We start from the raw sequence: 21,354 nt of genomic DNA on the forward strand, positions 1-21,354 counted from the left end.
GTAATTGTGTAAGAAAAAATCCCATTTTGTAGTTTTAAGTTTTTTTTCTTTTTTTTTAAAAATTAAGTGGACATTTTTACAGAATAATATTGTGATATGATAAATAAATAAATGATTGTACCAAATTTTATTTTAAGAAGATAAAGTTTTAATATGTAAATGAAAAAAAAATAAGATACATATTTTTTTCCGAACAAAAAGGCTAAATATGTTAATGATAAAGTGGTATTGTTATACATAACAAATTCTTCATACTACTCAAAGAAACCCAAAAACAATTAGGTTAGACTCCTAAAGTTGTGATTATTCATGAAAAAATGGTACAATTCCCACTAAAAAATCTAACATTTTGGACCATAAAGTGGCCATTTGTATAGAATACAATTGTTTTATTATGACAATTAAATTGAAATTGTACTAACAGTTTCAGCTTTAAAATAATAAAATTGTAAAAATAAAATAAGTAAGATACAATATTTTTTTTTCAAACAAAAAGGATAAATACTTTGAGAATGTTATATTTTTCAACAAAACAAATCCTTAATACTACCAAATGAAACCCAACAAGAATTAAGTTGGACTGTTACAGTTGCATTTATTTTAGAAATGTGTAATTATTCAGGAAAAAAAGCATAATTTCCACTAACATTTTTTTAAATATGGATAATAAAGTGGTCATTTTTACAGAACAAAATTGTGATATGACAATGAAATTCTAATGTACAAAAAGTTTTAAATTTGAAAAGATGAAGTTGTAATATGAAAATTTAATACATAAGATACATTTTTTTTTTCCAAAAAAAGGCTAAATATTGCCGATTAAGTGGTATTTTTATTCGTGACAAATTCCTACTACTACTAAAAGAAAACCACGAATTAAATGATAAATGGGTTGTACTTGTATAGCGCTTTTCTACCTTCAAGGTACTCAAAGCGCTTTGACACTACTTCCACATTTACCCATTCACACACACATTCACACACTGATGGAGGGAGCTGCCATGCAAGGCGCCAACCAGCACCCATCATTAGGTTGTATTGTTACGGCTTCACGATGGCAGAGGGGTTAGTACGTCTGCCTCACAATACGAAGGTCCTGAGTAGTCCTGGGTTCAATCCTGGGCTCGAGATCTTTCTATGTGGCGTTTGCATGTTCTCCCCGTGACTGCGTGGGTTCCCTCCGGGTACTCCGGCTTCCTCCAACCTCCAAAGACATGCACCTGGGGATAGATTGATTGGCAACACTAAATTGCCCCTAGTGTGTGAATGTGAGTGTGAATGTTGTCTATCTGTGTTGGCCCTGCGATGAGGTGGCGACTTGTCCAGGGTGTACGCCGCCTTCCGCCCGATTGTAGCTGAGATAGGCTCCAGCGCCCCCCGCGACCCCAATGGGAATAAGCGGTAAAAAATGGATGGATGGATGGATGTTACGGTTATGTTTATTTTGAAAAGTTATAATTTCATGACAACAAAATTGCAATTACAGTCGATCCTTGCCGCATCATGCGTCAAATAGTGCGGCTTGACCAAGTTGCGGATTTTTGTTGTTTTTTTCTTATTATTTAAAAAAAAATGTGGGCCTAAATAAAGCGTTATGAGGCATAGCAATGACTGAATTATTGAAAAATACCAACAATACAATAGCATTTACCACTAGATTATACCAAATCAATCAGTATTAAAGTAGCAAAATACTTTAATTCTAAGGGTAGAATCAAAAGAGGTGTGGGAAAGGCACGCAACAACAGTAAGGTACACATGCAAACAAAAGACAGGCAGGCAGAAAGTGGAGTCCAACTTAACTTAACTGTTGCTAACGTTTTATTTTCCATTCCCTGCCATTAATTTCATAGGATGTGTGCGTGAAAGTGCACTGACGGAGGCCAAACATGGAAGCTGAGTGGAACTGCAGCTTCCAATGTGAATCCCCACTCTGTCTCATCCACTCAGAAGTCAACAGGCAGGAGAGCATGGAGGTGATGTACAGACTGTGCACTCTCAGCAAGGTAAAAACACCCATTTTGTATTACATGCATGCCAATACAGAGAATTATTCATGTCAGTGTCCAAATGTTGCAGCTAATATGTGGGGTGTTCCTGTTACCCGTCTTCTCAGATGACCGCGGATCCTCCAAGGCGCTCCCTCTCACCTGTGCTGAGTGCCGTGGTGTGGACGCTGCTCTCCTGCGGCATCGTGCTGGCCTTTTGCTTCCTGCTCTTCACCCTGCGCTTCAAAAACAACAGGTAGCTTAAACACGGCTTTTAGTACAAACACAGCGCAGATGTACCTACTGATTGTCCACCTTTAGGATTGTCAAGATGTCCAGTCCCAACCTCAATGTCCTGAGTCTCTTTGGAAGCATCGTAACCTACAGCAGTGGCTTCCTGTTCGCTACGGACGGGCGATCACACCCGCAAATGGAAGAGTCGACGGCAGTGCTTCATGTAACTTGTGCTTATATGCCTACTGAAATGAGAATTTCTTATTTAAACGGGGATAGCAGGTCCATTCTATGTGTCATACTTAATCATTTTGCGATATTGACACATTTTTGCTGAAAGGATTTAGTAGTGTGTGAATGGGTAAATCTGGAAGTAGTGTCAAAGCGTTTTGAGTACCTTGAAGGTAGAAAAGCGCTATACAAGAACAACCCATTTATTTATTTATCATTTAGAGAACATCTACGATAAAGTTTGCAACTTTTGGTCGCCAATAAAAAAGCCTTGCCTGTACCGGAAGTAGCAGACGATGTGCGCGTGACCTCACGGGTTGTAGAACTCCTCACATCCTCACATTGTTTACAATCATGGCCACCAGCAGCCAGAGCGATTCGGACCGAGAAAGCGACAATTTCCTCATTAATTTGAGCGAGGATGAAAGATTCATGGATGAGGATAGTGAGAGCGAAGGACTAGAGAGAGAGAAAAAGAAAAGAAAAAAGAAAAGGCGAGGGCAGTGGGAGCGATTCAGATGTTATTAGACACATTTACTAGGATAATTCTGGAAAATCCCTTATCTGTTTATTGTGTTACTAGTGTTTTAGCGAGATTATATGGTACCTGAAAGTCTGAGGGGTGTGGCCACGGATGTGGTGACCGCCAGTGTCTCTGAGGGAAGCCACACAGCTGCAGGAGGACTCAAGCTCCGCTCATAACAACGGTAAGAGCCGACTTATTACCACAATTTTCTCACCGAAACATGCCGGTTGAAATGTGGTCGGGAACCATGTTCGCTTGACTGCTCTGTTCCATAGTAAAGCTTCACTTTCGGGAATTTTAAATAAGGAAACACCGGCTGTGTTTGTGTTGCTAAAGGCAGCTGCAATTCACCACTTCCCACCTCCATCTTTCTACTTTGACTTCTCCATTATTAATTGAACAAATTGCAAAAAATTCAGCAACACAGATGTCCAGTATACTGTGCAATTATGCGATTAAAGCAGACTACTTATAGCTTGGATCGGGCTGGAAAAAAATGTCCGCTACAACCGGGGACGTCAAACGCACGCGTCATCATACGTCATCATATCGCGACGTTTTCAACACGACACTTCGCGGGAAATTGAAAATTGCAATTTAGTAAACTAAACCGGCCGTTTTGGCATGTGTTGCAATGTTAATATTTCATCATTGATATATAAACTATCAGACTGCGTGGTCGGTAGTAGTGGGTTTCTGTAGGCCTTTAAATCTGCATTTTATTGTAAAATTGTTTGATTGTTATGTTATTTCTTTTTTTTTTTTTCCAGGCTCAGGTTTGGACTCTCTGTCTCGGCAGCACAATGGTGTTTGGACCTATTTTGGGGAAAACGTGGAGACTGTACAGGGTGTTCACTCAGAGAGTGCCTGACAAGAGAGTGGTAAGGCTAAAAAGTGTAGTTCTACTGGATAACAATTGTACTTGAGATGTCAAAGTGCACCAAATTGGTATTACTTTCTTAATTTAGATTTGTTTGTTTTATAAAGCCAATGTCATTCAATTCTTCTTATTAGAACCTGATGGTTTAGTTGGGCAACTTTTTATGGAATGTATAAATCATACCGCTCTAAGACTGCAAGGAAAGCAGAGCTTCTCCTAAAATATCTCAAAAAAATAAGAGGTCAAATTTGTACTTTAGTGCATGGTTCTTAACCTTGGTTCGATCAAACCCTAGGGGTTCGGTGAGTCGGCCTCAGGGGTTCGGCGGAGCCTCCGCCGCGGAAGTCAAGACTCACCCGATTCATCGTGTAAATAAAAACTTCTCCCTATCGGCGTATTATGGATACCGCCAAACAATGTTCCCTCTAATTTTCCATATGCGTGAGCAAACGCAAAAACTCCTTGAGCGACGTCAGACGTGCACATGCACTGTGGCCTAACCAGCAGCACACCTTTCCCAAACCTGACTAAATAACATGTTAAATGTTTTATTATTATAATCAAAAGACAGTGATCATTTGATGAGATAATTTTCTAATATCAGTATTTTGGCCTCCCACGTACGATGACAATAACAAAAAATATTGTTTTTCATGAGCTGTGTACTAGTATTGTACGTCTGGGTGGAAAACGAAGAAAAAGAACAGACTTTGCTGCGAAAATTACATGAGTGGCACTCGCCAAAGTGAGGCCACGCATATCTGAACTGGTCTCTTAAAGGCAACAGCAGAAGTCACACTGATTTGCAGGTGTGTAATTTGTTGTGAGTTCATGCACTGTGTTGGTTTTGTTCTTTGTACAAAGTCATGATCATGCACGGTTCATTTTGTGCACCAGTAAGAAACATATAACTTTGTCCTGAATTTGAAAAAAAACATTTTATTTTTCACAAAGAAAGCGCATATGAAACTGGTGGGGTTCGGTACCTCCAACAAGGTTAAGAACTACTGCTTTAGTGGTTATATTTCATAGACTAAATATGTGCCATAATGCGTATAACTTTTGTCCAGAGTCAGTTACTTTCGTAACAGCTAATGAAAATTTCTTCCCATCAATTGTGGTACTGCCACAGTGCATCAAACAGTATTCTTGTCCCCTCAATTTAAACCTCTGTCTTCTTTTATCTTTCCTCTTCCTAAACGCTCCTGTTCCGGTCCGGCTGCGTCAAACACTAAATACATCCATTTAATAAAGTCAAATACAAATAAAGCAACCAAAGGAGTATCTCGCACTACTCTTTTGTCAATCATTCCATCAATCTTTTGTAAAGCAAATACGTACAACAGATATGGGCATCTACATCAACAATACGATTTGCTTGAGTGGCTGGACAGGACATGTTAAAAAAACAAACTGTGTTGAAGCTGAGCGTCCATTGACTTCAGTGGCAGAGCATAAAGTCGGTTGTTCCACTGCAGCCAAACTCAACAGCCTTTGGAATGGAAAGTGGGTTTGGCCTCGGCTGGCCTGGCCGCTGAACTTCGGCATGATCTCTCTGAGGCTGAATCCCTTTTTTATTGACAGCCAAATAAGCCAATCAGCAATTTTAAAATACAAACAACTGCCAGAGCATTTTACAAGTTTTATTCTGTTGTTTCGAGTTGATATGGAGAATTTTACAATCCTCCAAGTGACGTTTTCTTTGTAAAATCTAACATCTTTGTATCTTTTATCTGTTATTGGAAACTGCAAACGTGTTAAGGGAGTAGATTAAAATGAGCTTCCCCTACTTGAAAGACCAGCCGCCATCTCTGGTTTACATACACATGTAATTGGAGGATGCCTGGAGGGATGCATTTCGGTGATCTACAAGAGCTAACTAGCGGTCACAAAAACATATCAAGAAATTCTTTATCCAACTCATTTTACGGGATTGTTTGGCCACTTGTTGCTAAGAAAAATTACTTGTGAAACCTAACTCTAACATGAAAAGAAATTGTGCCGTTACGTAGGCAACTCGTGGGCAAAAGGCTTCCTTTTGCATCACACACTTTAGAAAGGAAAGGAGGATCTGCCAGCAAAATAGTCAGGCAGACACATTGACCAAGTTGCTCCAAAAATGACTATACATGTTAAGAATCTACTCCTCTGTATTAAAGATTTTAAAAACACAAGCTTTTTTATGTATTGAGATGACACATTTTTCATCTCATGGTCTTCCTGTCTCAGATCATTCGAGACATCCAGCTGATGGCTATGGTTGCCCTCCTGCTCCTGATGGACCTGCTGGTTCTTACTGCCTGGAACCTCACGGATCCCATTCGTTGTTCTCAATCAGTCACTGCGGTGGTGAAGGTACGTCTAATAACTTTCAATGATTGTGAAGTCAGGCTGCATGATTAATCAACATTTAGGTTTTAATTAGTGAGATAACGTAATCACAAGAGGCTGACTTTTTTTTTCTCCGTCATCGACATTTGAGTGACAGACATGTTCGCCAATCGGAACCGTTGAGCCTTGCGTTTATATGTTTCTTGCTTCAAACAAGGGAGAAAAAAGTCACACTGCATGGCTCTCAGCACACGAGTGTTTATTAACTGAATTAACTGAACGCAGTGAGCCCTCTTTTCAGTCATCCACAATCTTTGTCTATATAGCCGGAGTAGAAGACCACCAGCTTTACAAAAGGGAAGCACAGACAAACAGCCTCCATTCTCACGACTCGCCAGTGAATATTTAAGCTTCAAATCGGAGGGGCAATATGAGCCCATCAACACGGACGGGCGAGCGAGAATGCAGTGATCATGTCATGGCAACAAAAAAAAAAAAAGACAACGTCCAACCTAGTTTTTCCAAATGAGGGAAAATAAATGCACTTTAAGATGTTCAATATTTATTTAAGTTATATTTCTGCTTATTTAAATTATTCAATTTAAGTTTTTGTTTGTTTATTGAGGACTACACAATATTTTACTTTCTACTTACAGTTGTAACAATGATATACAATTCTACAATAATGAGAAACAAGATCATATCCTTTTTAAATGTTTACTAGCATTATTATTATGAATTTGATTATATTGCATCATGGTCACTGTATAGTTTTTATTGAATATTTCTTCAGTTTGAGAGCATGATGTAGAAAAAAGCTCTGAGTCTGTCTGCATAAAGTAAAATATTTTTTTAAGTAAATTAATGCCTATCGTTCTTATGTGCGAATTGTCCAGGGTGTAACCTGCCTTCCGCCCAAGTGCAGCTGAGATAGGCTCCAGCCCCCCGCCTATGACCGCAGAGAGGGACAAGCGGTAGAAAATGGATGGATGGATAAATGGATTGATGTTCCAATATGTGACTTGTCCAGGGTGGAGCCTGTTTTCTGTCCTAGTGCAGCTGGGATAGGCTCCAAATGGAGGGATGTTCAAATGTGTGGCACCTTGAGACATGGATATGTTGATAAATAAATAGTACTTTATTGATTCCTTCAGGAGAGTTCCCTCAGGAAAATTCAAATTGGCAGTGTCAAAGTAACATGTCTTCTTTCACTCTTTATTTTCACAGTTCTAAGCCTTTACTGGATATGTATGAAATTTAAAAATGGCAAATCCAATTGCAATTTTGAGGAGAAAAATCGCAATTAGGTTTGTTCTCAAAATTGTTCATCCCTAAAACTTACTTTTAAAAAATACTTCATGAGTTTATTAATATGATTAAGCATGAGATACACGCCTTATGACAAATACTAATTGCGTTCACCTCATTTTGTGCATGTTTTCCCGGTTGTAGATGTTGGAGAAAGACATATCCTACTCTTTGTCTCAGCTTCATTCCTGTTCATCGGTGTACTCGCATCTATGGGTCATCATTATAGCTGTTAAAAAGGTAAGTTGATCCTCCAAGTTAAAGAAAATATCAAAAAAGCTGGTAATTTCTTAAACAATAATCATATTTCTTTATACATTATAGTATTGCCATATAATATCAAAAATACAGTATTGCTATACAGAATATATTCGCAAAAGTATTTGTTTTGGAAAGATTAAAGTGATGAATTTGAACAGAAATGTTAATGTTTTAAACAAATGTAAGAATTTTGACAAAAGTCCAAATATTTCATGGTTTGTAATTTCACAAAAAATATGGTCCAACATTTACAGCATAAAGGCAGACTACAACAAAAAATTATAATTGTATGAACATAGTGTCACTATGTACAGTAACTACAAAGTCAGTTTAAAAAAGGTACTGTAAAGTCATATAACTACAGAATTGTTGTAATAATTTGAAGATAACAAAATTTGAAAAAAAAGTTGTGATTTTTAATCAAAAAGTCATAGAAAGAAGAGGAAATGTGTTCTACCCATTAAAAAATAGGTTGCTCTAATTTTGTTTATTTTTTTTTCTTTTCAGTACGGCCCAACTACTCCTTATGTGCTCTATATTAAAAAATAAAAAGTTTTTGACCTCTTCTTTCTCCCTACATGTTTGCTCAGGGTTGTCTCCTCCTCTATGGAACATATCTAGCCGGCCTGACCAGCAATGTCAGCCACCCTCCGGTCAACCAGTCTCCCACCATCCTAACCGCTGTCACTTTGGTGGCCCTCTGCTCCACTGTGGCCATCCCCGTGTCAGTCTTCATGCAGGCTTGGCCCAATTTGGTTTACAGCATTGTGGGTGGAGCCATTTTCATCTGTACGCTGGCCACCAACTGCATGTTGTTTGTTCCTCAGGTAGGAAACACTTGCGAGTCCATAATTAGGCACACCTAAACAAGTCAATGAGATTCTATGCAAGAGCTGTATTAAAAGATTCTGCCTTCTTCTGTACATGCAAATATATATTTAAAAACATATTTTACTGGTATATCGTTTTTAAAAATACAATTTTAACCAAAAGTAAGAAGTGTTTTGTAACTACTAATTTTCAGTAATTTTACGTTGAAAACTGGTACTGTAGCCTACCATTAAGGGGGAAGTGCAACACCGCCACTTACAGGCCTGGAATGGAACATCATTGACTACAACTTAACGACTGTGAAAATGTGCAACTTGGTTTATTTTTCCAGAATTACAAAATGAGTCAAAATTTTATTTTATTTTTTACCTTGGGTTACATCGCTGGTGCCTGTAATTGTGAAACCATGTAAATTGCTACATGAAATTATTACAGTTCACTTTTGATTATTAGCATTTTAATATTTATTTAATCCTATCTACCAACAAAAAAGATACAATAATAAAATAATTGTATAAATTAATTACCAAACTGGTAATTTATTAAAAATATTTTTTTTAGATACATTTTAAAAATGTTCTAACAAAAAAGTTTAAATATTTAGTCAGTAAAGTGGTATTTTTAATGGAATATATTGGATAAATTACAAAAAAAGTTACATATATTTACTGCTAATGCTTGTCTGTATATCTGTGTTGGCCCTGCGATGAGGTGGCTACTTGTCCACGGTGTACCCTACCTTCTGCCAGAGTGCAGCTGGGATAGGCTCCAGCCTTCCCACTAACCTAAGAGAGACAAGTGGTAGAAAATGGATGGATGGATATTTACAGCTGTCACAACATCCTCTATAAGTGCTGTGTAAATACATATAATCAATACAACCCATGTATATATACACAAGTAAATGTAGTGTATAGATATTGTTTCCAATTTTAAAAAAGGCAACCATTACAGAAACAGCTCTGAGTATGATGCAATGCAGTAATCTACACACACAATAATAGACGTATGTCAAATTAAAACTTACAATAATGTACAACATTGGCTTTTATTACATCGTGCAGGTGTGCCCAACAGTGTGTCTGGTCTGCGTTTTGTGACTGATACGGAGTCTAGTTGACGGACGCTGATACGTGCAGACATGTCCATTGACTTTAAACGAAACCCATCGGACTATCAGAGGAGAGTGACTCAGTGTTTATGAGTCAAAAGTATGTGGGCTCTTGGAAACAGGTTTACGACCTACTAAGTGTCTGCTGATTAGTTTGTTAAAGGGTAAAGTTATACTTCTTAAGGAGATGGGAATATTTTATTTCCTCTATAAGCCTGATGACACACTCAAAGCACACTCGTGGTCAAAAAGATTCCATGCGTGTGTTGTATCGATGCCTTTGGCCCACTGTGATGTTAAATACTAGGACTGTGGGAAAAAATCGATTAGAATACGAATGGCGATTCTCACGTTGTGCGATTCAAAATCTATTCTCATTTTTTAAAAAATCTTTTTTTTTTTTTTAATCAATCCAACAAAACAATACACAGCAATACCATAACAATGCAATCCAATTCCAAAACCAAACCTGACCCAGCAACACTCAGAACTGCAATAAACAGCAATTAAAAGGAGACATAAACACGACACAGAACAAACCAAAAGAAGTGAAACAAAAATGAATATCAACAACAGTATCAATATTAGTTATAATTTCAGTACAGCAGTGATTAAAAATCCCTCATTGACATATTCATTAGACATTTATAAAAATTAAAAAAAAGAACAATAGTGTCACAGTGGCTTACACTTGCATCGCATCTCATAAGCTTGACAACACACTGTGCCCAATGTTTTCACAAAGATAAAATAAGTCATATTTTTGTTTCGTTTAATAGTTAAAACAAATTTACAGTATTGCAATCAGTTGATGAAACATTGTCTTTTACAATTATAAAAGCTTTTTTTTTAAATCTATTACTCTGCTAGCATGTCAGCAGACTGCGGTAGATCCTGCTGTATTGAATGAATAGAGAATCGTTTTGAATCGGAAAAATATAGTTTTTGAATCGAGAATCGCGTTGAATTGAAAAAATCAATATATAATCGAATCGCGACCCCAAGAATCGATATTGAATCAAATCGTGGGACACCCAAAGATTCGCAGCCCTATTAAATACCGTATTTCACTTCTCCACTTACCTCCACGCAGCTGGCTGAGTGGCGGAACTTTGAAGAGGATCAGAACAACCCGGGTCAAATGGCCAAGTATTTCAGCAGCCCCAGTAAGAGCCAGCCTTCAGTGTACAGCCAGGACGACATCTATTTCCTGTTGGGGGAGAACAACTCCATGAAAAAACTGCTGAATGAGGTAGTCACCAACTTTAAATCAAATTACTGGATTGTTAATTCTTTAAGTGCTCACTGAGTTGAAGTCTTGCAAGTCATGCAAAGGTCTCATGCGATGTCATGTAGTTTGTACTCTGAATTTTTGTGCGATTTTAAAAGCTTCCCTTTCTCCGAAATGTCAATCTAGGATCCACTGCAGTGTAAAGAAACAACTTTTTTTTTTTTTTACTAACATAGATATCGAAATTAAGGAACACCTCAACGTGTCGATAAGCTCAAGCACGTTCCCATCTATAGATGCACACTGAGTGCAAGTCTTGCTCAGACTTTTTGCCTAACCTACAGGCCATTTTTTCTTGAAAATGTCATGTTAGGAAGCACTGTACTGCAGTGTAAGGAAGGCTTAGCTAGTAAATAGTTAATACATTACAAAGACCATAGTAAAAGCATTACGAATTATGTCCCATTTAGGTCAAATTAAGGCAGGTTACTACAGTTGCTCAAGGGTAAGGGCGGGGGGTTTGTTTTGTTTAGCATTCCATTGCAATTACTGTACGTTTGTATTCAAATATACTGGAAAATTATATGTATGGCTTAAGATGTTAGCACAACATATAGACTAAAGACATTTTCTTGGTGTGACATTTAAAATGTCAAAATTCAGACGCGGTAAAGTAACCAAAACGGTTTGATATTGATTGTATCAATCAGAGGGTTGATTCATACCCCAGGCAAAATCTGTTTTTTTTTCCAGTACGTTTGTGCTGTAACTGTTGTATGTGAACAACTCTGACATAAAACCATATCTAAAGATCAGTTACACTCTGAAAGCGAGTGACTCACTTGTTTTTCAAAATTGCTGGTAATTTTCACCAGAAAAAAGCAAAAATATGACAACAAATAGCAAGGTTGTTATGCTGTCTTTAAGTGATGGAACTACAGGAGGTATGCATTGCTATACAGTACTTATTTCTTCAATATAACACGCAATATGCTGCTTGTTGCTACACTGCAAAGGCTGTAAAGAAGGCTCTAATCTTGTTAGTCAAAAAATATTTTTGGGATCTTTATTTCAGTTAGTTAATCTTGCTTATTGTAGAGTTTAATATTTGATTTGAGCTGTCCTATAAAAAGCTTATTTTTTCAAGATAGTGCATGATTTGCTGCATGCTAGGCCTTGTTGAAAAGAAGACATTTAACCAAATATTTGCACAGATCTGGTAAGATATTACTTTTGTTGCTTTTCGGTTTGTAGCTATGACTGGTAGAAAATAAAGAAGATGTTTGATTTACTCCTAAGCTCTGAGTGCATATACCTGCCTTTCCAATAAGTAGCATCCATGAGTGGGATTTAACTCAATGTTTACGTTGCCACACTTTCCAGAAGAATGCAGTGATTGACAGCTTGCAGGAGCAGGTGAACAACGCCAAAGATAAACTTCTACGTCTGGTGTCAGCCAGCCAAGGGGATGTGGACTCCACAAATCTCCCCTCCTCCTCCACTCAGACCACAGAACTTCAATCCTGTAACCTTCCAGCTTCTCCACTTCCGAGGGAAAACAAGTCCAGACTCTCACACGTGTCCGTTTTACCTTGTTTTATTGATGCTGACCGTCCAGGGTCTTCTGAGCTTGTCGCTTCATCAAGCTCCAGAACTCCTCCTGCAGCCCACTCTCCTGTCCTGAGTGGGTTGGATGTAGATTCATGTAAGTCCACAGCAGAGGATACAGGCTTACTTAGGACAGCAGAGGAGACGGCTCACTTTGTCACTTCAGTCCAATCGCATAGATTGTTAAACCCTTGTGAGGTTGAAACCTTAAGCAACTGCCCAACATCCCCCTTGGGACCAAGCACCCGACCAACTGGTTTTGTTAGTAGCGAGAAGTTGCAGGAGATCCTTCAAGAACTTAATGTGGACACAGTCTTGTCCAGAAGGCCTTCTCACATCAAATTCATAAAGGACTCCTCACTTTCTCCAATCTCCTTCCAGACACCCCGCTCCCCGAACCCTACTTTAGTCTTCCACTACCCCAGCATCTCCCCCTACGCCATGAGGAAACGTCGGCCACCCTTCCATTCGCCGAGACGTAGTGTGGCCCCAGCTTGTCTCTATGCAGATGCTGCTAGCTGTCGGCGGACGAGAGGCAACTGTGGGGTCCAGGATCAAAGAAAGCATCCCGAAAGTGTCACCCTAAATGGGGGAGTCACAATGGGTAGTACCCTCCAGGTTCCTCTTGAGGTGCAAGTGCAGGATAAAGAAAGCTTGTCATCAAGGCCTGAGATAGATACCTGTGATATAAACATGGGCAGCGATGCCAGGCAGCACTGTGAAGACAGGATAGACCCTTGCCACCACTGGGACTCAGACTCGAGCACCTCAACAGACTACTGCTTCTACCACCGACCGTACTGTGACTCCTGTTTGCAAAGAGGCTCGCTTTTGTTCTCAGACTCCTCCTCAGACTCCTCAGACAGCGAGTATGAAGGTTACAGCCTTTACCGCGCTCCACATCCTGTTGTGTTCAAAGAAGACCTCAAACCAACACTTGTGTAAACAGGACTTTGATGCATCATTTAGTTCACATGATCCTTAAGGGCAACTTTAACAACAAGTAAGTTAAACTTTAGTGAAATCAATTTGACTGCTGTGGGATATGTTATTTAACGGTGCAAAACAGTATCTCCAAAAGGTGAATACACTACTCACATTTCACAATTGTATTATATCTTTGGGACAATACTGTAAAAATACAACTTTGATAAAACTTACAGTAGTCAATGTACCAATTAAAAAGCTGATAGATTTAAAATATAACGCCACATGTTGCAGTACCACAACCACAGCTCCCTAATGCACTCAGACAGCTGCAGACCATAAACAAGACACAATTAACTTACTTCTCACTTGCTAGATATTTTGACAACAATTGCGGTTTGTTGGATACAAAATCAGCGCTGCTATTCAAGATGTATACTGACTACTCTAAAGTATATCCAAGTTGAATTTGTGCCTTAGGAAGATATGCTGTAATGAAATGCACCTTTTGTGAGATACCGTATATGCACAGCTGTGTTTATTTGACACATTTTACAGTTAACTGGTGCAGACATCGAGCTCTGAATAGTACACATGCATTATCTAATGACAGGAGTTGTATCAAAAATGTTGCCTTTATATCAGTGGTTCTTAACCTTGTTGGAGGTACCAAACCCCATTAGTATCATAAAAATAAAAAGTTTTTTTTTCTAATTCAGGACAGTTATATGTTTTTGGTAACACTTTAGTATGGAGAACATATTCTAATAACAGACTTAATTTAGAGGTTTTTGGACACTAGGGGAACATATTCTAAGTAACAAAGACTTAACATAGAGTTATTTGGTTAGGGTTATAATGAGGCCATGCCGAATAAGGCATTAATAAGTACTTAATAATGACTAGGTAAGAGCCAATATGTTACTAATTTGCATGTTAGTAAGAAAGTAATTAATGGTGAATATGTTCCCCATACTAAAGTGTTACCATGTTTTTTTAATGGTGCACAAAATTAACCGTGCATGAACATCACCTTGTTCAAACAACATAAACAACACAGTGCATAAACTCACAACAAATTACACACCTGCAAATCAGTCTGACTTCTGCTGTTGTTGAATTTTTTTTTTTCAAATTCAAGACAAAGTTATATGTTTTTGGTAACACTTTAGTATGGAGAACATATTCTAATAACAGACTTAATTTAGAGGTTTTTGGACACTAGGGGAACATATTCTAAGTAACAAAGACTTAATTTAGAGTTATTTGGTTAGGGTTATAATGAGGCCATGCCAAATAAGGCATTAATAAGTACTTAATAATGACTAGTTAAGAGCCAATATGTTACTCATTTGCATTTTAGTAAGAAACTAATTAATGGTGAATATGTTCCCCATACTAAAGTGTTACCATGTTTTTTTAATGGTGCACAAAATGAACCGTGCATGAACATCACCTTGTTCAAACAACATAACCAACACAGTGCATAAACTCACAACAAATTACACACCTGTAAATCAGTCTGACTTCTGCTGTTGTTGTATCCGTAATACGCCGATAGGGAGACGTTTTTATTTACACCATAAGTCGGGTGTGTTTTGACCTCCGCCGAACCCCTAGGGTTCCATCAAACCCAGGTTAAGAACCACTGCTTTATATGGATAATATGATGCTAATTAAAATATTAGGAACAGTTTTCAATTTGATTCAGATGACAACCACAATAATGAACACCTCAGGATTATTAAGATACAGCTCTTATGAAAGATTTCATTGGATTATGCAGGGGTACATTATATTTATGTTGGGTCTGGTGAGTGTGTTTTGCATATTTACATACATTTTGTTTTTTAATTGACAAATGAAACTATTTCAAAATACACTGGTTAGTGAGTTAGTGACATTACATTGTCGGACTTGACAATGAAGATTTTAAGGAACGCTATATTTATTGTGTTATTTATTTATACAAGTTGCTTTCTAGATCACTTTAGTAATGTGATTCATTGAAAATGTTGTTTTAATGTACAACTAGAGTGTTTTAATGTATTGGTCTTCTTGTGACAAACACTTCAAGCACATGGTGTGAGCATGAGTTGAATTCTCCATATTTCTACAGTCAAAATGTTTTGTACTGTCTGCATGCTGGACTAAAAGGGCACAAAGAGACCCCACTGGCCCTCAAACACTTCTCTTTCTTACATAACGTTGATTTTTTTTCTCTCTTACTGATTGCATGACGAGCCAAACACAAAGTTTAGACACTTAGTTCATGCCACTGAGTTGCCCAAAGGCAGTAACCAGTCTGGTTTTTATATCCGAGTCTATGCTGCTTCGCTTTATGCCTCATTTTATTAGAATTTAATCACACCCTAATTGCTCTGACAATGAGGGGCCTTTATAAGAGCAATATAAAGAACACATACATAATTTAAACACTAATTTATCTGTACAACATAGCAATTTCAGCTTATTTTGTTGTCTTTTCTTGTATTATTTTTGCACTGCTGCAGCCATATTTCTGGGGCATTCTTCATTCTGCATATTTGAAGCACTGAAGGGCAGACTGAGAGGAGGAATTTTCTTTGTAGAGTACAACACAAGACGATACAAACCACACAAAAGACTCTACCAGCTTTCATGTGTGTGGGAGGGAAAATCTTCCTGGAGAACTAAGATTAGCTTGTTACACTCCGGTTTGAAGGATACTGACTGGTGCGCTTAATGAGAACGAGTGGCTTTATGAATAAATCTGTATTTACTATATAATACATACTGGAATAAAAGAGGGGTGAAACATTGTCCTCTCGGGTGAAGCAAGCCTTGGGAACTGGACTGAAATATAACAAATCAAGTTAACGTCACAAGAAACTACAAACAAAATACACATCTACATGGTCTTTTTGACAACGTAATGTTTGAAAGGGACAAGCGGTAGAAAATGGATGAGTGGATGGATATGTATACCAAAAAAAGCGCCTGAGAGTTAGCAAACGGGTTGTAAACTACCTTGGAGACAACAATATTGTCTAGTCTAACCATTGTAAATTCTACTGGATTATTAAATGTCCCATATGACACACTTGCGCAACAACTTTAATTAAGTAAGTCACAGAGGTTCCAAAATATGTATTTTGATAGTTTATTGTTCATTATCTAGCCTTGATTCTTAAATTTAGACTGTTTCAAAGTATTTAGAGTAAGCCTAACTGAGAAAATGCTGTTTTATGTATCTATAACTTTAGCGAATGTATTGTACCATATGTCCCGGCAAGAAATCTGCGTTCAAAGGACTACGGCTTATTAGTGATCCCCAGAGCCCAAAAAAAGCCTGCGGGCAATAGAGCGTTTTTCATCCGGGCTCCAGTACTCTGGAATGCCCTTCTGGTAACAGTTCGAGATGCTACCTCAGTAGAAGCATTTAAGTCTCATCTTAAAACTCATTTGTATACTCTAGCCTTTAAATAGACCCCCTTTTTTGGACCAGTTGATTTGCCGTTTCTTTTCTTTTTCTCCTCTGTCCCCCTCTCTCTTGTGGAGGGGGTCAGGTCCGGTGGCCATGGATGAAGTACTGGCTGTCCAGAGTCGGGACCCAGGATGGACCGCTCGTCTAAAGTCGGGACCCAGGATGTGTTTATCGGTTGGGGACATTTCTGCGCTGCTGATCTGCCTCTGCTTGGGATGGTTTCCTGCTGGCTCCACTTTGGACGGGACTCTCGCTACTATATTGGATCCACTTTGGACTGGACTCTCACGGTTATGTTAGATCCACTATGGATTGGACTTTCACAATATCATGTTAGACCCGCTTGACATCCATTGCTTTCGGTACCCTGGGGGGGGAGCCCACATATGGAGTCCTCTCCAAGGTTTCTCATAGTCATCATTGTCACTGTCACCGACGTCACACTGGGGTGAGTTTTTTCTTGCCCTTATGTGGGCTCTACAGAGGATGTCGTTGTGGTTTGTGCAGCCCTTTGAGACACTAGTGATTTAGGGCTATATAAATGGACATTGATTGTTTGATAGCGCTACAGATATTTTGACAACATTGGCTGTTTGTTGTCTACCAAATCTGTGCTGCTATTCAAGCTGTACACTGACTACTCTAAAGTATATCCAAGTTTAATTTCTGTGCTCCTTATCCACTTTTTACATATACTGTAACTCTACAGCAGGGGTCACCAACGCGGTGCCCGCAAGGACCAGATGAGTCCCCTACTGGCCTGTTCTAAAAATAGCTCAAATAGCAGCACTTACCTGTGAGCTGCCTCTATTTTTTCAAATTGTATTTATTTACGAGCAAGCTGGTCTTGCTTTGCTCGACATTTTTAATTCTAAAAGAGACAAAACTCAAATAGAATTTGAAAATCCAAGAAAGTATTTTAAAGACTTGGTCTTCACTTGTTTAAATACATTCATTTATTTTTTTACTTTGCTTCTTATAACTTTCAGAAAGACAATTTTAGAGAAAAAATACAACCTTAAAAATGATTTTAGGATTTTTAAACATATACATTTTTACCTTTTAAATTCCTTCCTGTTTTTTTCCTGACAATTTAAATCAATGTTCAAGTATTTTTCTTATTGTAAAGAATAATAAATACATTTTAATTAAATTTTTCATTTAAGCTTCTGTTTTTTCGACAAAGAATATTTGTGAAATATTTCTTCAAACTTATGATTAAAATTAAAAAAAAATATTCTGGCAAATCTAAAAAATCTGTAGAATCAAATTTAAATCTTATTTCAAAGTATTTTTAATTCCTTTTAAAATTTTTGTTCCGGAAAATCTAGAAGAAATAATGATTTGTCTTTGTTAGACATATAGTTTGGTCCAATTTGTTATATATTCTAACAAAATGCAGATTGGATATTAACTTATTTAAAACATGTCATCAAAATTCTAAAATTAATCTTAATCATGAAAAAATACTAATGATGTTCCATATATTTTTTTTTTTGTTGAAAGATTCGACTTAGCTAGTTTTTCTCTTCTTTTTTTCGGTTGAATTTGAAATTGAAGATAAACTATGTTTCAAAATTAAATTTTCATTTTTTTCCTGTTTTCTCCTCTTTTAAACCGTTCAATTAAGTGTTTTTTTCATCATTTATTCTCTACAAAAAACCTTCCGTAAAAGGAAAAAAAATGTACGACGGAATGACAGACATAAATACCCATGTTTTTATATATATAGATTTATTTATTAAAGGTAAATTGAGCTAATTGGCTATTTCTGGCAATTTATTTAGGTGTGTATCAAACTGGTAGCCCTTCACATTAATCAGCACCCAAGAAGTAGCTCTTGGTTTCAAAAAGGTTGGTGACCCCTGCTCTACAGTCTGCACTTGTCCAACGTCATGGAGTGCACACATCACATAGAGGAGGACAACAATTGTTAGCAACACTGGCTTAGCAAACTGAGGTGCTTGGCCAAAAATTCAGTCACATTTCTAACAGCAACTTCATGCTGGATTAACATATTCGCTGAATAAAAACAAAACAATCAAAGCTACGTATGTAGCTGACTGGTAGATCATTGGCGAAGTTCCAGGCTCCATTTTAAGATAGGTTGATTGGCAACACTAAATTGGCCCTAGTGTTTGAATGTGAGTGTGAATGTTGTCTCTCTATCTGTGTTGGCCCTGCGATGAGGTGGCGACTTGTCCAATGTGTACCCCGCCTTCCGCCCGATTGTAGCTGAGATAGGCGCCAGCGACCCCAAAAGGGAATACGCGGTAGAAAATGGATGGATGGAAGCGATGCCTTTTTTTTTTTTTTCATTTTTGTTTACAAAACTGTCCTCTGTGAAATCATGGCTTTACACTCCCCTAGCGTCATCTACACTCTGAAACCTCAAAAGCGAACGTTTGTGGCGCTTTGTGGCACTTATAACCCGGTTGTAGTGACACATATATGCCTATAGAACATCACTACAAAGTCATATTGGCATGATAGCGGACTTGGGTGTTAAGATTATAAAGGATACATCGACATTCAAAAAATGGGGGAGTTACACGTTCCATATACCGCAGAAGTAGCAATTATTTCAGCAATAAAAAAAAATCTGAATGTTTAGCCCAAAATATCACAGTATTTTTGACTAAATAGGAACTCAAAATAGAGGCCAGTTAATGAGCGCTACACATGCATGAACACGCTTGGCACTTTTCTTAAGGATTTATGACTTAAAACAACGTTAATCCAAAGAAAATATGCGTTATGAATTTACCTGGCAACAGTGCTGAATGGTGTCAGCTGACGACTGTTTGAAACGACACTCATATGTCGAAACGCAATTGGCCGCAAAAGCCATCCACCTTTGCTAGCAGACCCGCCTTTTTTATTCCTGTCTAGAATCCTTTGAAGTCATGTGGGGCGGTACCAAGAGCGATGCCATGTGGTGTTCCGGAACGCCGTTCTGATTGGTCCATATGACGCACAGTTAACGCCCACTCCTGGAACTATCGCCGTCTCCGATTGGTCTACTCGGGCCACCCCAGATTCGCCATTGCGAGCTCACGGCCTTCTCTTATTCTCCATTTGGGGTTACGTTAACGGCGTGAGATTCACATGGTCCTGTTCGCGTTTACGCCAATGGCGTACTGACAAAGACGGCAAGACCTATTGGGAAGGAATAAAAAAAGAAATCCCGTGCCGTCTTTCTCCATAGTATGAAGCTGTTTTACTTGGACGTTCCAGCTGGAATTTAACGTTAGCCTGGGCGAGGATTCGGCCCGGGGAGGTGTATTGACTGAACGCTGAAGACGACTGCGGAAAGTGGACGTTTTTTTTTTCTCTCCAGCTCCGCTACGGCGAGTGAGCCGCCATGGCAGTCGGATCATTGAGGCTCCAAATCGGGATATGAAGAGCGACTGGATGGGCCTCAAAACGCCGCATTTAGCCTACATGCTAACATTAGCATCTTTGTGACGGGATTCTGACTGATTTTTCTGCTTTTAAAACAAAAAGAGGAGGCCCAATTCATGAGTTTTTTTACTAGGTGTCTCAAAGGGCCCCTTGAGAGAGAATTATACACGAATAATGCAGTGATTTGGACTTAAAATAGGCTAGTTTGTTAGGTGTAAAGAGGCTGTGCAATACATTTGCTGTCATCATCCCTTATTTTTTTTTTTTGGATGAAAAGCGTTTAACGAGACTTGAGACCACGAAGCACTTTGGATCATGTCGGGTCGGCCCAGGACCACATCCTTCGCGGAGAGCTGCAAGCCGCTGCCGCAGCCCTCGGCCTTCGGCAGCATGAAAGTCAGCAGTAAGTAGCGGCCGTGGTCCGCACACTTCCTCGCCGCAGACAGCTGCAACCGGCGGGCCTGGGTGGGTGCCACCCGACCGATACCGCGACCCAGCCGGGGCTGGAGCTGCCGATTAGCTTAGCACCGCGCATGGGGGAGGGAGGGAGCTCACTCCGGGCCGAGCAGGCCACAGGTCCACGGGTAGCAGGGGATGACAAGCCAGGTGTCTTTAGTGGAAGCCCGGCTCCGGTAATTGTTATTGGGGATTGGGAAGATGAGTCATAGCTGTGTTGCTACATAGCTATGCGCATGTTAACGCGGCAGGGCCAGGCAGGCTATTACGCAACTGTCAAAACGGAAGGTGCGCCCACTGCTGACCGAGGAGGCTGGCGTGATCCAGGAAAGGGCAGGACAGGATTTCTGATAGTTTTTCTCTTTAAAAAAAAAAAAAATATATATATATATATATATATATATATATATATCTACTGTATACCGCATTTTCTTATACTGCCGCCCGGGCGCTAATTAATTTAAAACCTCTTCCCACTCCTGCGCTTACCAAAGGCATGCGGTAAAAGTAAGCATGTGCTAATTATTTTAAAACCTCTTCTCACTCCTGCACTTCCCAAA

The 21,354-nt window shown here is 38.8% G+C and overlaps 2 protein-coding genes and 1 long non-coding RNA gene across 13 annotated transcripts in view; 2 read left to right on the forward strand and 1 right to left on the reverse strand.

Moving 5' to 3' along the window:
• Window positions 1–16,269, forward strand: part of gpr156 (G protein-coupled receptor 156) — a 28,383-nt gene extending 12,114 nt beyond the window's left edge. Inside the window, exons 2-10 of one of the 2 annotated variants that reach the window (XM_061879161.1) lie at window positions 1,854–2,006; window positions 2,117–2,244; window positions 2,310–2,445; window positions 3,750–3,860; window positions 6,089–6,214; window positions 7,643–7,738; window positions 8,350–8,586; window positions 10,795–10,953; window positions 12,316–16,269. In XM_061879161.1, the coding sequence (XP_061735145.1) occupies window positions 1,890–2,006; window positions 2,117–2,244; window positions 2,310–2,445; window positions 3,750–3,860; window positions 6,089–6,214; window positions 7,643–7,738; window positions 8,350–8,586; window positions 10,795–10,953; window positions 12,316–13,485 (2,280 nt within the window). In that variant the 5' untranslated portion in view covers window positions 1,854–1,889 and the 3' untranslated portion in view covers window positions 13,486–16,269. Of the gene's footprint in view, window positions 1–1,849; window positions 2,007–2,116; window positions 2,245–2,309; window positions 2,446–3,749; window positions 3,861–6,088; window positions 6,215–7,642; window positions 7,739–8,349; window positions 8,587–10,794; window positions 10,954–12,315 lie in introns of those variants that run through there. The other variant, XM_061879162.1, reaches the window with a different exon arrangement.
• Window positions 1,027–21,039, reverse strand: LOC133537972 (uncharacterized). 7 transcript variants are annotated; one of them, XR_009802904.1, is made up of 5 exons: window positions 12,524–13,574; window positions 10,785–10,911; window positions 2,293–9,375; window positions 2,105–2,229; window positions 1,027–1,220 (listed from the first exon to the last, which is right to left on the reverse strand). It is a non-coding gene; the product is annotated as an uncharacterized LOC133537972 (long non-coding RNA). The 7 variants fall into 7 exon arrangements; XR_009802900.1 differs by lacking the exon at window positions 1,027–1,220 and adding an exon at window positions 19,701–21,039 and having other exon boundaries at window positions 1,809–2,229; window positions 12,524–12,612; XR_009802905.1 differs by lacking the exon at window positions 1,027–1,220 and having other exon boundaries at window positions 1,809–2,229; window positions 12,524–12,612; window positions 13,221–13,574.
• gsk3ba (glycogen synthase kinase 3 beta, genome duplicate a) overlaps window positions 19,977–21,354 on the forward strand; it is a 71,776-nt gene continuing 70,398 nt past the window's right edge. For 3 of the 4 annotated variants that reach the window (XM_061879163.1, XM_061879166.1, XM_061879165.1), the window contains exon 1: window positions 19,977–20,741. In XM_061879163.1, coding sequence (XP_061735147.1) covers window positions 20,654–20,741 — 88 coding nt within the window. In that variant the 5' untranslated portion in view covers window positions 19,977–20,653. The remainder of the gene's footprint in view (window positions 20,742–21,354) is intronic. The other variant, XM_061879167.1, reaches the window with a different exon arrangement.

Source organism: Nerophis ophidion, linkage group LG19, assembly GCF_033978795.1.
Source record: "Nerophis ophidion isolate RoL-2023_Sa linkage group LG19, RoL_Noph_v1.0, whole genome shotgun sequence".
Taxonomy (NCBI): Eukaryota; Metazoa; Chordata; class Actinopteri; order Syngnathiformes; family Syngnathidae; genus Nerophis; species Nerophis ophidion.